The sequence below is a fragment of the Peromyscus maniculatus genome, chromosome 11 (assembly GCF_049852395.1).
Source record: "Peromyscus maniculatus bairdii isolate BWxNUB_F1_BW_parent chromosome 11, HU_Pman_BW_mat_3.1, whole genome shotgun sequence".
Taxonomy (NCBI): Eukaryota; Metazoa; Chordata; class Mammalia; order Rodentia; family Cricetidae; genus Peromyscus; species Peromyscus maniculatus.
Window position 1 is genome coordinate 82,975,868 of NC_134862.1, and position 14,214 is coordinate 82,990,081.

Here is a 14,214-nt window from a genome sequence, read left to right on the forward strand (position 1 = left end):
TAGTTTCCATATCATGTAAAGTTGTAAATAGTTGACCTGCCTGGCATATATGAAGTAGAGAAAGAAGTTTGTTATAATTATGAATCTCCTCTTTAAAATATTTATGAATGAATTTTGTCAATGTTGACCTTTTACCTATGTCCAGAAGACAGTGTTGAATGATTAATTTTTTCCTTTTTGAATCAAATATAAACTATACAAGTGAATAATTGGCTTATAAAAATTTAGCAGTCATATATTTAACTTCTTTCTTAAAGATTTACTTATTATTATTATTATTATTATTATTTTTTGTGTGTGTTTGCCTGCATGAGCTTATGTGTACCACATGTGGACAGGTGCCTTCAGTGGCTAGAGTGGATCATATCTCCAGGAACTGATGACAGGTGATACTAATTTTTTGGTGTAGGTGCTGGGAAGTTAACACAGGACCTCTTCAATAGTCCCAAAATCTTTATGTTCTGACAACCTCTAAAGGGAAGATATGAAAAATGCATTTAAACACCTTTCAATGACAAAGTTATTGGATGTGCAGTCAAATATCAAACCCTTAGGTTTCTCATCCATAAAACATGCAGCAAAGAACACCATCATTTGATTGAAGAGGCAGTCTACAGATGATGAGAAATTAATCTTTTTTAGCTATACATCTGACAAAAGTTTACTATCTAGAATATACAAAGAACAAAAGCATTAAAAACCAAGAACACAAAAATCCCCACAGAAAATGATGAATGGAACTGAAAGGATTCTCAAAAGATGTCATTCAATTCCCATCTCTTCTTGGGCTTGTTTACACATCTATGCTTAAATACTTATTCAAGGTATACTTAAATACTCCTTCTTGAGTCCCCCATTTTGAATGTGTGTTTGAATCTGTTTCCTGCTAGTTACCTCAACTTGTTAGATTGTAGGCCAGTTAAATGGGCCTTAGGGGACTCTCTTGGGACAACTCAGGCATTCATCATTCTCTACTTTCTCTGTACATCTGGCTCAGTGGTCATAAATTTGTTAAATTTGTCATGAAAAATATTCATTTTGTCATCAATTACACCTGATAGATTTGCTGGACATAGTTATCTTGGATGATATTTGTGGAATTTTATTCCTTTAGCACATCTGCTCAAGCTCAGTTAGTTTTTCTGATGGGCTTTCCTTTGTGTGTGAGCTGACCTTTCTCTCTTGCCTTTTTCTTGTTGGTCTAAGCTTTTAGTGTTTTGAATATTATGTTGGAAGTTCCTTTTTTTGATCCTACCTATTTGGTGTTTTGCATGCCTCTTGGACCTTGGTAGACATCACTTACCTTACATTTTGGAAGTCTTCCTCTATGATTTTGTTGGAAGCACTGCTTTACATACAGAGTTTATTTTTTTTTTTTTTTATTTTATTTTTTTTTTTTTTGGTTTTTTGAGACAGGGTTTCTCTGTGTAGCTTTGCGCCTTTCCTGGAACTCTCTTTGGAGACCAGGCTGGCCTCGAACTCACAGAGATCCGCCTACCTCTGCCTCCCGAGTGCTGGGATTAAAGGCGTGCGCCACCACCGCCCGGCCAGAGTTTATTTTTTTATGCTATGAAAATTTTGCTTAATATTGGAGATGACATTCCTCATACTTGCAGATAGAAAATTACAGTTTTATGGAGTTCTTATTTCAAATGACAAAACTATGTAATGTTCTGAAATATACAAAGGGAAAATAATAGACAAAATTGTATCCTTCAGCTACATTCTAGGCCACATTTCAGTCCCTACCTATCTTTTATTAAATTTGATTTTTCTGAAGAGGACACAGCTTGTTCTTTCCTACAGAAGGTCTTTCCAGTAAATATCACACAAAAAATATAAATTAAATATTTGTTGACTTGAATCTTACTCCTCTCTGATCTGCAGCAGACCACCAAATATTTGTTTTAAAGCAACTTACAGATCTAAGAAAAAAATTACTAGAAACACTGATTTAAATACAGAGTTTATTTTTCATTTTGTGAAACTTATGCATACAAACTATGCAAAGGAGAAGATACAGCAATCTATAAAGAATATGGTGAAGAAAGTATTATTTCCTATAATTAAGAGCTGGCTTCTGTATATATTGTATTTTAACATGTGTACATTTTTTCTGTACACACTTGGATCTTATCTCCATTTTCAGTGGCATTCATGTTCTCAGAAGGAAGACTCTGGAAATGATTGAATTAGGGTTGCATCATTGTTTCTTATTTTTATATTTGATGACCTTGAATGAGATAATGATGAAGTCAGATCAATTGCTATACAGCTGGTCCCACAGTTCTCCCTTCCTCACACTATCTTGTCTCTATGAGCTACCTCTCTTTCCTCATTCTTGCCTGCCTTCTCTAATGGACTTTTTCCCTATGATTCAGCTTTCCTCCATTGCTTGATACCATGACATGTACTATTCATGCCTGCCAATCATGAACAGTGTAGAAGAGTAGGAGGTACCATGATGTAATGGGAGAACAGAGCTGGAGCACCTAAAGTAAGATGTGTAGAAAGTCTCTCTGGGTAAAATGGGAAGAGACCACTAAAGGTACACCTAGTACACCTGCTGTGGGACAAAGTCTGGAAACTTTGTGAGGATCCTTAGAACAATTGAGATCTGATAATATTTCTATGAGACTGGAGAGGTCAGCCCTTGGATGTTTTCAAGTCGAAGTTTCTATTAGTTTATTTTAGTGTATTGAACATACTACAGGGATGTGTATGTCAGTTTGACAAAGAAAGTGGATGATATGCCTTTGTGGCCTGATTTTGTTCTGGGTATCCTTTCAAACTTAGGTGTGCTGTGAGTTCTGCTGATGTTCCTCTGTGATGGATATTATTTTCATGTTGTAGGTAAAAATCCTGAATTTCTTTGAATATATAGTTAATGTGAAAAACCAATGAGCAAGAATTTGAAAGAAATTAACCTAAGTTTCTCCTAAATAACATGTCTTTCTAAAAAAATATAACTGTTTTATTATTTATCTTGGGGGATTACAGTTTGGGAGTTTTTCCAAATTTCTTCTCTTTACTATGGTAAAAAAAAATAAACTTATTTATAAATGGTAAGAAAAAATTACCCACATTAATGGGACATAACTGAATTTTCCTGCCACCCACTGAATTTTCTACATAAAACCAGCAACCAAGTTTTGGTAGAGTATTAAATATAAGTATTTTTAGGAAGAATACTGTTGCCCTAGAGTACATACCTCCATGTTACTGTACCTCACAGCTCTCAGAAACCAGTCACCCACATCTGAGGTCAGTTCGAAGCAGACAAGTCTAACTCTGTCATGAATCTCGCATTCGACCTTGGTCAGGTGTCCAGATACCACCATTTTCATTTCACCTGTTTTATCCTTAATTACATAATGTATACATTTATTTCCGTTACTTTTCTGCAAAAGAAAATAACATTCATCTTCTGAGAAATGTGTCAAAATTTAACACATCAATAAGAAATAATCTGAGTTAACAGATGGTTGTCTCTGTCAAAGCAAATATGTATATTAGTATTAGAATGGTAGATACAAAGGACATTGAGGTGTCTCAGTAGTTAAGACTGCTTATTGTCAAGCCTGAGAACCTGAGTTCAATCCCAGGATTCGTGATCTAGAAAACAACTCATTCTCAGAACTGTTCTCTGATCTCCACAGGAGCACTGTGGCATGTGTGCTTCTCCACAAACCCAGCAGTCGAAATAAAAAATAAATAAATAGATAAATAAAACTTCTTTCTTAAATATTTGGTAAAATTTATCAGTAAAACTTCCTGTGCCCGCCATCTTCTTTAAGATAGTTAATAATTGTTGATTCAGTTCTTTAATAAGATTATTTAGTAAATCTGTTTCTCTTTCTGTGAGTTTTAGTAGTTTCTGTTTTTCAAAGAGTTGGCCCATTTTATCTGTTATCAAATATGTGTCCAATGATTTGTTTAGTGCTCTTTAAAAAAGAAAAGAAAAAAGTAAGTACATATTTTAAACAATAGAATGACAAGTACCAAACAGCCTAAGATGTTTGTGTTAGCAAATTCTTCCTTTGAAATATTCTCTAGAGAAATTGAGCGGCTTCCTAAGTACTGGTGCTAACTTATCAGAAGAGCCAAGATCTTAATTAGCTAAAAGAGGGGAACAAAAACAAAAGCCACAAAAAAGTATTTAAGTAAGCAACAAAACAGAACTGGAAACCTTTTCAGGGTTTCTATGAACATTCAGGAGACTTGAGAAGACTGAGAAGAAAATCTGTAGTTCATTGTGAGCCTAAGAATGACTATGGCAGTTCTCATTGAAATGGATCATATTTAGTTAATTGTGCATTCATTCACTCTACTCTATGTCTCTCAAAGGTTAAAACCACATCTTCTAGCTCTGCTCTTTTGTTTGTATTCAATTTACTTTACTTATTAGTTGTATAGACTCATGTATGTTCATAGTCATTTAAAAAGACTGTAATCATTTAATCAGTACAGATAAAATTGATTAAAAATCCACTGCTGAACACATGTATAAAAGAATACAAAAGGATATTATAAACACATGGTGAGGTCAGCTAAGCATGCTATTTTGTGGGGTATTGAGACTTAAAGACACTCAGTGAGTCCAGAATTCCTCAAAGCTCTGGCTTTCATCATCTTCAGTTATAAACTAAGAAATTAAACTGTATTTCTCCAGTCATTTAAACTTCTCTTTGTCTTGATATTTAAAGCAGAAGTCACTTCCTCAAGAAGATTTTTATGTAAAGTAAAGAATAGGGGTGAGAACTCTTTAAAGACATGGGAGTCAGAACCCCAGTTTTTTGGACATGGCTGCTTTCTAGGACAGAATTGTCTATTTGGTTTCTTACTCTCATTGTCTCTACCTGTACCCAGGCTAGTGGTTAGACTCTTCATTTACAATTGAGTTTCCAATAATATGGGTAAGGAAGCTATCAAAGAAATAAAATGTAAAAGGAAAGTGTGTTATAAACTGATCAGCATCCGGGACTAGGATGACTATAGATGGATTGTCATAGCTTGGAAAATGCAAAAGACTATTGCTGAATCGCTTTCTAAAGAATTGTCATGATGTCATGATGCCTTGAGAAAAAACATATTAAAAGAGATGGTATCGCACACCAGAATTGGAAACTCTGCTTATCTCTCCCTTATACAGAAGGCCCATGTTTTCTGTGTTCAATTGCTTGACAATGTTGCAGTTGCCAAGTTAAGATTTAACATGAGTTTTCAGAAGAAATTTTTCAAAATTTTGGCTTACCCTACATATTTTAAAAACTCCATGCACAAGCACTTCTCTTGTTTGCAAGTGAAGATCATGAATTTTAGGATTTGCTTTGGTGTTTTTCTTAAATGTGTCTGAGATATTCATTTTTGAGCTATCATCGCTGCAGACACACTGGAGGCTTTGTGTATCATCAAAGTTCCATTGCTGCAGAAATAATCTGTGAGAACAATGGGATTCCTTTTGGCAAACATCTCTTGAAGTGTTTCATCGAACAGCATCACTCTGAAGAATTCGGTCTCAGTAGCCACTGTGGCATGGAACATCCTTTTCTCTTCTGTCTTATCATAAATAAATGGTTTTGTTGTGCTCAACACCGTCACTCTCTTGGGACCTTTGTGGTGACCATCTTCCTCAGAAGCTTCTTTTGGTTCCATCTTCATTATTGGGCTCTATATAGAGTATACACAGGACAGTCAACTACAGTTAAGACAGATGATAAAAAAAAAAAACAAAAACAAAAACAAAAAAAACAAAAACAAAAAACTTTCATCCAATAGAACGGTGAAAATCTAAACAATGGCTGGTTATCTAGGTAATGAAGAAATAGAGATTTAGGCAGTAATTCCAGCTTGTCTGATACTAGTCTTACACGGTAGAAAAGTAGAAAAGGGGATTGTATTGGTGGGTTGTTGTTTTGTTTTTTGGTGTGTTTTTTTTCTTCTTCAGTATTTGGGAATGAACCCAAGCAGCATTCTATAATCAGAAACTCTTGCTGTGAGCTACTTCATGAACCCATTGCAGCATTTTAAAAATTGGAATTAAAAAACCTTATCCAAAATATCAGCATTGCTTTGCAAAAGTCCATGGGAAGCACCCCAAAGACTTAGCCAATCTGAATGGTTTGGATTAGAAGCTCTTCACATGCAGAGTAATAGGTATGAAGGAGAATCTTGGACCTGGAAAAGAGGCATGAAGGGACAGCTAGCTGATTGATGAACTGTCTCTACAGTGCCCTTCCTTCATTTTTCTTTTCCCTCTATCTCTTCCTTCCTTCCTCTCTCCCTCCCTCCCTCCCTCGCTTCCTCGCTCCCTCCCCTCCCCTCTCTTTTCTGTCTCTCTCTCTTTTTTTTTTTTTTGAACCAGGGTCTCATTATTTGTTTTGCAACTTGCAATGTAGACTAGACTTTTCTAGAACACGCAGAGGTCCACCTATCTTTGCCTCCTTAGTGAAAGGATTATAGCATGTGCCACCACAGCTGACTTTCTTGTACTATTTCTGAATTTCAGGAGAGCAATTTTATGTTATTTTATTTTTAAATTTTTATTATTAAGAAATTTTCTGTCGGGCGGTGGTGGCGCACGCCTTTAATCCCAGCACTTGGGAGGCAGAGGCAGGCGGATCTCTGTGAGTTCGAGGCCAGCCTGGGCTACCAAGTGAGTTCCAGGAAAGGCGCAAAGCTACACAGAGAAACCCTGTCTTGAAAAACCAAAAAAAGAAAAAGAAAAAAGATATTTTCTATTCATTTTACATACCAACCACAGATCCCTCCCTCTTCCCTCTTCCTGCCCCCCAGCATTTCCCCCGAACCCATCCCCCATTCCCATCTCCTCCAAGGCAAGGTCTTCCATGGGGAGTCAGCATGGCCTGGTTCATTCAGTTGAGGCAGGTCCAAGCCCCTCCCCGCTGCACCAAGGCTGTGCAAGGTGTCATGCCTTAGGCACTGGGCTCCAAAAAGCCAGCTCATGCACCAGGGACAGATCCTGATTCCCCCTGTCTGTGGACCCCCCAAACAGTTCAAGCTAAACAACAATTTTGAATGTCCAGAGGGCCTAGTCCAGTGGCCTGGGGGATCCACAGCTATTGGTCCGCAGTTCATGGGTTTCCACTAGTTTGGCTGGTTGTCTCTGTAGGTTTCCCCATCATGATCTCAGTGTCCCTTGCTTATAGAATCCCTCCTCTCTCTCACTGATTGGACTCCTGGAGCTCGGCCTGGCACCCAGCTGTGAATCTCTGTATCTGCTTCCATCAGTCCCTGGATTAAGGATCTATGATGACAGTAGGGTATTCACTAATCTGGTAACCAGAGTAGACCAGTTCAGGCACCCTCTCAACTATTGCTAGTAGTCTAAGGTGGAGTCATCCTTGTGGATTTCTGGGAACTTCCCTAGCACCCTGTTTCTCCCTATTCCTATAATGTCATTTATCACGGTATCTCTTTCCTTGCTCTTCCACTCTATTTTAAATAGGGGAGGCCCCACAGAGCTGAAAAAGAAATTACGACAGCAGTCACAAAAAAACCGAGGTACCAGTCAGTATTGGGAGGTACCTGTGAACTTGTATCTTGCTGGGCTATCATGCACAAAACCCAGTTCAGTATCTATTTAGGTTAAAAATTTTATAGGGATCATAACTCAGCTTAAATAAATAAATATGTCTTCAACATACTTTTAATAAATTTATAAGAAGTATGAAACTTTAAATATTCTAAATTTTATCTTAAAAATAAAGGTAAGTTGCCATGGAATCATTTCAATATAACTGTGATATTTACTACTGCTAGTTGCTTTTTGTGTTTATGATCAATCAGGGTACCAGTCTTCTAAATTCAAAGCCTCTTAGAAAATTGCTTTACAAAGCTGGTGTCACTCAAAGCAAAATAATTATGAAATCAAATTGTGTTTTTTTCCAGACTTATGCATGTTTCTAATTACAGTTAACATTATTATCTATGAGAACAAATAGTTAGATGTGCCAAAGGACATCATGCTCCAAATTATATGTGACTGCTCTGAAATGTCACATATAACACAATGCAATAGAAAGAGTAGACTTTTGTAAATTGCAGTCAATGTCTAAAAATATGCACCCAGTGAATGAATGAACACATTGAATAAATTAGTGGGAGGTTTAAGAAGTTCTTAAAGGTTATGACCATTGTAATTATGTTACAAAGATATCATAAAGGAAACAGTAAATCATAAAATTTGATGAGGAATGGCTGGGAGAGTTTGGTGAATTCCCATAAAGGATCTGAGGTTGACTCACAGCAAGGTCAGAAGCACTAGTAGGTTGACTCTCAGCAAGACTTGAGGAATGACTGGGAGGGATCTGATGTTGAGGCTCAGCAAGATCTATCCCGATAGGTGAAGTTATGCTGAGTTGGGATTTCATCTGGGACTGTGTGTCACTTTGTGTAGAAACAGTTTTTTTGCTTGAGTTCTTCTGTTTACAAAGGGGAAAAAAGATTGATTAGCTTTATTCCTGAATAGTTATTTTCAAAATCACAGAGAATACAGGAACGTTTTCACTTTAGTTCTTTTCATGGGAGATCTTTGCTCTCAAATTGTTCCTGAAATGACAGCACCTCCACAGAATCCTTTACCATCTGTCTTCCAGCTACCCTAACAAAGATTATGAACCCCAGTCAGGAAATGTGTTTTCCATACATTGCTCTCATCTTTCTCCACTCCAAAGTCTTCTTTGTGCCCTCCCACCCATTCTTGTGGTTTTCCTCTTATCTCTAGCAGATTGTCCCCGGATCTGCTTTCTTATCACATGGATTTCCCCCACCATTACCATTTCTCCCCTCTCTTAAGACTTAATCCTTCCTGCTCATGTTCTCTTTTCTAGCTTCATGGCCTACACACACACACACACACACACACACACACACACACACACACACACACACACACCACTGCTTTGTAACCAGGATAGGTTCAGGGGACACATACCCATCTGGGGATGGGGCATAGGTTCTAGGTGTATAGAACACTGACTTCAGATGACTTCATCAAGTACAGCTCTTAATTGTCTTTGGTTTTTTATTTAACATTTTCTTAGATAAGCTATCCACTTTTTTCTTCACTGTCCTCAAGATCTGAAATCCTCTCTTCCATATCTTTTAATCTGTTGGTGAGACTTTATCTGAGATTTTGTTTGACTTCATGAGTTTCTTTTATTCCCATTTTTATTTAAGTTAGGGTTTTCTTAGTGATTTTATATCTTTGTTAAATTCTACTTTCAGGTCTTAAATGGTTTTCATTATTTCATTCAACTGTTTCTATTTTCACAGTCTTTATAAAGGATAATTTTCATATCTTCAAACATATTTAAAATTGCTAAAGTCTTGCCTCATACGTCATCTAAATGGTTTTTCTCAGGGCCTGTTACAATGGGATTGCTGTGTTCAGGAAGAGTCATAGTCTCCTGGTTGTTCATATTTGTGTATTTGTGATGGAATCTAGATATCTGGAGATTTGAAGAGTTTGTGGACTAGCTCTCTAACTCTATGAAGGTAGTATGCAATGTGACAAAGGAGAAAAGTAATTAATACTCCTTCCCAGCTATAAAGCCTATGGACAACAACAATGACTGGCACAGAAAGATATCCCCAATGGGTCAAAGTGGCACTTTTAGTTTGGGGGTAACTAACAATTACCAACTGGACTTATGGCCCTCTCAAAAGGAAGGAAATCACACCTAGTACTGAAAACCTAGCAAGCTCCTGGCTGGTGAGGTCACGGTCTCTAGATGAAGGCAAACAATCACTGTCTTTTCCTAGACCAGTATAATTGCCAACTGCATTCCATTCTAAATACCCATCCTTACACCTACAGGCAAGCATCGCTTTCATCCTTCTTCAAAGAAGCTACTTTTGTAGCAGATGAGAGTATGACTTATATCCATAACTGATAAAAAATCAAGAGGCCAACACTATGGAGTGCTTATCCCTAATTGAAGCATCTCTAATACAAACTGTGCACCCAGGCTCAGGGAACACACTAGAAGAAAGAATGTAAGAGCCAGATGATTACATTTTTTTACTGCAAGATAATGTCTTCTATATATTGCACAGCTACATATCATAAAAATTTAATAACATGACTGCCTAAATAAGACATTCTTAATGGCAATACCAGTTCACATGCCAATCTCGCTGGAGGAAACCTCACATACCTTACCCCCAGATGAAGAGCTACAGGCATTAAATGTTATTAACAAAGGCAGAATCAACCTGTACAGTGATGGGGCACACCTTTAATTCCATACTTGGGAGGCAGAGGTAAACAAATCTTTGTGAGTTTGAGGCCAATCTGCTCTAGACAGCGAGTTTCAGAACAGTCAGGATTGTTACACAGAGAAACCCTGTCTCAAAAACAAAATAAATGAAGCAAACAAAAAAAAAAAAAAAAGAAAAGTAGAATCAGTCTTCTCTAGTGGTGAGACAAGCCCTCTATCAGGTTATCAGATCCAAGTCATCCCTAGTCATAAACACATATAAACAACACACATGCATTCATATACATAAGTATAGACTATTATATAAAAACATTAATAATTAAAGAAGTCATAAATTTGAGAGGGAGTATGGAAAACACAAGAACAGTTAGGGGACAGAAATAATGAATAAAATTGTCAAAAACTATAAAATATATTGTATTAAATTTTTAATGAATTAATTAAAATATTTATTTACCAAAAAATTTAATGCCCTGATCACAGAGAGAAGAAAAAGAAAATACTGCAACATAGTTGAGGGAAAAATGAAAGAGGACATAAAGATGAGTAATTTTTTTGTTTTAAAATGTAAGATAGATACAGTATAAAGTGTAGTGAGACCAAGCGAATCAAGAAAAATGTCCACCATCAGCTTGTTCATGAATGATCCAGCCAGTCAAGTGATAACTGTCAAATATTATTTAAGATATGTACCAGAATATTGTAACAAAGCATTCCTCAGTGATGAAAGAATTAAAAAGAAATTACATTGTATTACCTAAAGTAAATAATTATATGTGTATGTTTCTGTGTTTGTATGTGTGTGTAGCTTTAAATAACTTAAGATTAAAAACTACTTTCAAATAACACAAAGTAATATGTTTTCCCTTCTTAGAGAGCGATAGCAGCTTTAATAATGAATTTATCCACTAATAATGCTGCATCATATTTTCTTATAGCTTTTATTCCTCAAGACTCTACAGTTAGTACCATGGAATAAGTTTTGCTCCATATGCACATGCATTTATGTACAAACAGCATACATTCTGTGTGTATGAGAGTACACATATCTGTGGATTAAAAAAAAAGAGAGCAACCCCACCCTAATTTTATGGTATATTTAGCAGTATTTTGCACTTACTACATGAGCAATGTGAAAAGCATCCAAAAATATTTAGAAATTTTGTCAACTGGTAAACTTAGCAAGATTGGTCTAATATGAGTATAGTTCTCAAATCAACATTTAAAATATTAAGTTCAAGTATAGTGAAGTCCTACACCATGGTTTACTAAGTCTTTAAAATACTTTAAAAATAGTTAACAGAAATGAATTTCTATTTAAATCTCCCATTTGTCTCCTACATTTTAACACTAGGAAAAAAAATGAACAAAAGCAAGCAGAGAAACCAAAATAATAAATTTTTTCAAGATGAAGGAAAATCTAATAGTACGGGAAACACAGCATTTTTAACTGGTGTAGAAGAGAGTAGAGGATGATGGTAAATGTGATAAGAAATGTGTTTGTGAATCTGAGAAATTTTCTACTGCATATGTTCATCAGCATGTAGCATGAATCTTAAAAGTTCTTATTAATAAAATCAAACCTGAGCCAGGTATTGGGGTGAACACTGGAAGATCAGAGAGACAGAACAAGCCACAGCTGCCTCACCTCAACAGTTCCTCAGCTGGTCCTTTTTCCTCAGAGGACTGGAAGCCTCCAAGTCCTCATCCAGAATGGGTCTCAGCTAAACTGCTGCTCGAATGCCTAAATGCTTAACCAGCCAAATGCTGCTAGTGTCTTGTCTTCATGCCTTATATATCTTTCTGCCCTCTGCCACCACTCCCTGGGATTAAAGGCTCACTTCTTGGGATTAAAGGTGTGTGTCACCATGCCTGGCTGTTTCCAGTGTGGCCTTGAACTCACAGAGATCCAGAGAGATTTCTACCTCTGGAATGCTAGGATTAAAGGTGTGAGTGCCACCATTTTCTAGCCTTTGTATCTAGTGGCTGTTCTGTCTCTGACCCCAGATAAGTTTATTAGGGTGCACAATATTTTGGGGAACACAATACCACCGCACCCACGGGGTTAAACATGGTATTAATACTAGACAACGCCATTTAAAATCCACCATGCTTGTTCACTTAATGTCATTCCCTGGATGTCTGTTCGTTCATGTCACTTCCTTTTCTTTCAGCCAGTCTCTCACCACAACCACCAGGTTTCCTATGCACTCTTCAGACAGAATAATCAGGCTTCTTTCTACTTTTCTACATGTTTAGACTTATACAAATTTTATTTTACAATCTGCAAGAGTCAAACTGAATTTTCCTTTGCTCAGGTATCAACGATAAACTAATGAAAATGCCCACCATCTTCTTGAGTGAAGACTTTACTGCTCCAAGGAACCTTGGAACTAGCTCTGCTCCCTCTACCCTAAATGGAAAAACCAACACTGAACCTTGAGTTCTTGTGGGTTTCAGAGAGCCCCCTGCTCTCTACAGAACAGGCATAGGACTCACCATGCTGGAAATTTCTTCAGAGATGTCCATCTCCTAGATCCTCAGCAAGGCAGAAACAGGGCTTGTCTGTTTTGAAGAGAAAGATGAGTAAATCTCCCAGAAACTAGATTGAAGGATGGTGTTAAAGTCAGATGCCCAGAAGATTAAGAATTGATAAAAAATAATAGGAAAAATGAGCCTGGTTAAATACTCCTCTCTGTATGAGCTGTTCTCGGTATCTCTGAGTGATCTCCCTGAGTTAGCAGTGACTAATCAGTGAGGACTATCCTATTCACAGGTTTTGACTTGTTAAGTAGGAAATTCCTGCAGTTACCGGGAAATTCAGCTACACTCATAGTTGTCCTGAATCTTAACAAGTACGAGTTCAGACATGGACATTTTCCTATCTAGAAGACTTCTAGATAGATTACTAAGAGTCTACATTCCATTAAAGTTTCCCAACATCTCATTGAAGAAAGATCACCTATTCACGCCTCCCTTTCCTGTTAAAGATTCTAAGAGATGGTAGAAACAGAACTCATCAGCTGCCTATTACCACCAGTACTTGAATGTATTTACTGAAAAGAGGATAATCTTAATTGGAATCGCTTTTCTTCAAAGCATTTTCTGATGTATTTATTCACTGATTCATTGTTGCAAGCTGTGGATTTTCAGATAATGATGTCACTATAATATGCAAACCAAATTAAATAAACATACAACATTCAGGCAGTGGCTGTCTTCTGGATTACAGAAGTAAAAATATTACCTTAGCATTTCTTCATTATTTGTGGACAGAATTTCTTCATTATTTGTGGACAGGTAGATAGGTCATAGACCAGAGGGGAGATCTGACTGTTAATACTCTGCCCAAGTGACATAATATTTAAGTGACTACTGATGATTTATCATTATTATGGTAATTAACACAAAGATCCACAACTGGTCAAGGTATAGAGACTAAGAGTCTGTGCATTGCTCAGCCTTAAATGGAACATTGATAGAGGAAACCCTCTTCCTAGGTGTCAGAGATCATTGCAGAAGAGTAGGCTGGTATGGGCGATCTCTGCAAACACCATGCCCAGCTGACTATTGATCAAGGAGAGGCAAGAAGGAGATTTGGTTCAACAAAACTCAGTGGCCTGTGTTGCTTCAACTTAGTCTGACATCAAGTAGTTTATTTCAGGCATTTTAAGCACAGCACAATTTGGAAAAAAAATTCTGGTGATAATTAACTTAATGCCATATGTACAACAAAGCTTCACACATGATTATATTGAATCTCTGGTAAAGTACAAGTGATGTATTCCATAACAATAAATACTATAGATTAACTAAGGAAGCAGGCTCAAGATAAACAATGCTCATCATAAGGGTTTCAGGGAAGTTTGTGTTATAGATTGTCTGAGATAAATGTTGGAGTCTGGGTGAGCCTATGTCATCTGATCATATAGACAGTGCAGAGGTCACCAGGCTAGTAACCACATCCATT

At 36.9% G+C, this 14,214-nt stretch overlaps 1 protein-coding gene across 1 annotated transcript; it reads right to left on the minus strand.

The window, feature by feature from the left end:
* Window positions 1-1,951: 1,951 nt before the first annotated feature.
* On the minus strand, window positions 1,952-12,809 carry LOC143267730 (interferon-activable protein 203-like). The gene is made up of 5 exons (XM_076547145.1): window positions 12,744-12,809; window positions 8,268-8,444; window positions 5,255-5,670; window positions 3,213-3,401; window positions 1,952-2,233 (listed from the first exon to the last, which is right to left on the minus strand). The coding sequence occupies exons 1-3, from the start codon at window positions 12,771-12,773 to the stop codon at window positions 5,362-5,364; spliced, it is 516 nt and encodes a 171-aa protein (XP_076403260.1). The 5' UTR covers window positions 12,774-12,809; the 3' UTR covers window positions 1,952-2,233; window positions 3,213-3,401; window positions 5,255-5,361.
* Between the last annotated feature and the right edge of the window lie 1,405 nt (window positions 12,810-14,214).

Bases quoted from the DNA above. Each gene is read 5' to 3' on its own strand.
- LOC143267730 (XM_076547145.1), bottom strand. From the start codon at position 12,773: ATGGACATCTCTGAAGAAATTTCCAGCATG. The intron at 8,445-12,743 runs GTGAGTCCTATG...CTTTGTAAACAG, and splicing joins CTGAAGAAATTTCCAGCATG to AAGAACTCAAGCAAAAAAAC. The intron at 5,671-8,267 runs GTGAGTCAACCT...TACTCTATATAG, and splicing joins CTAGTGCTTCTGACCTTGCT to AGCCCAATAATGAAGATGGA.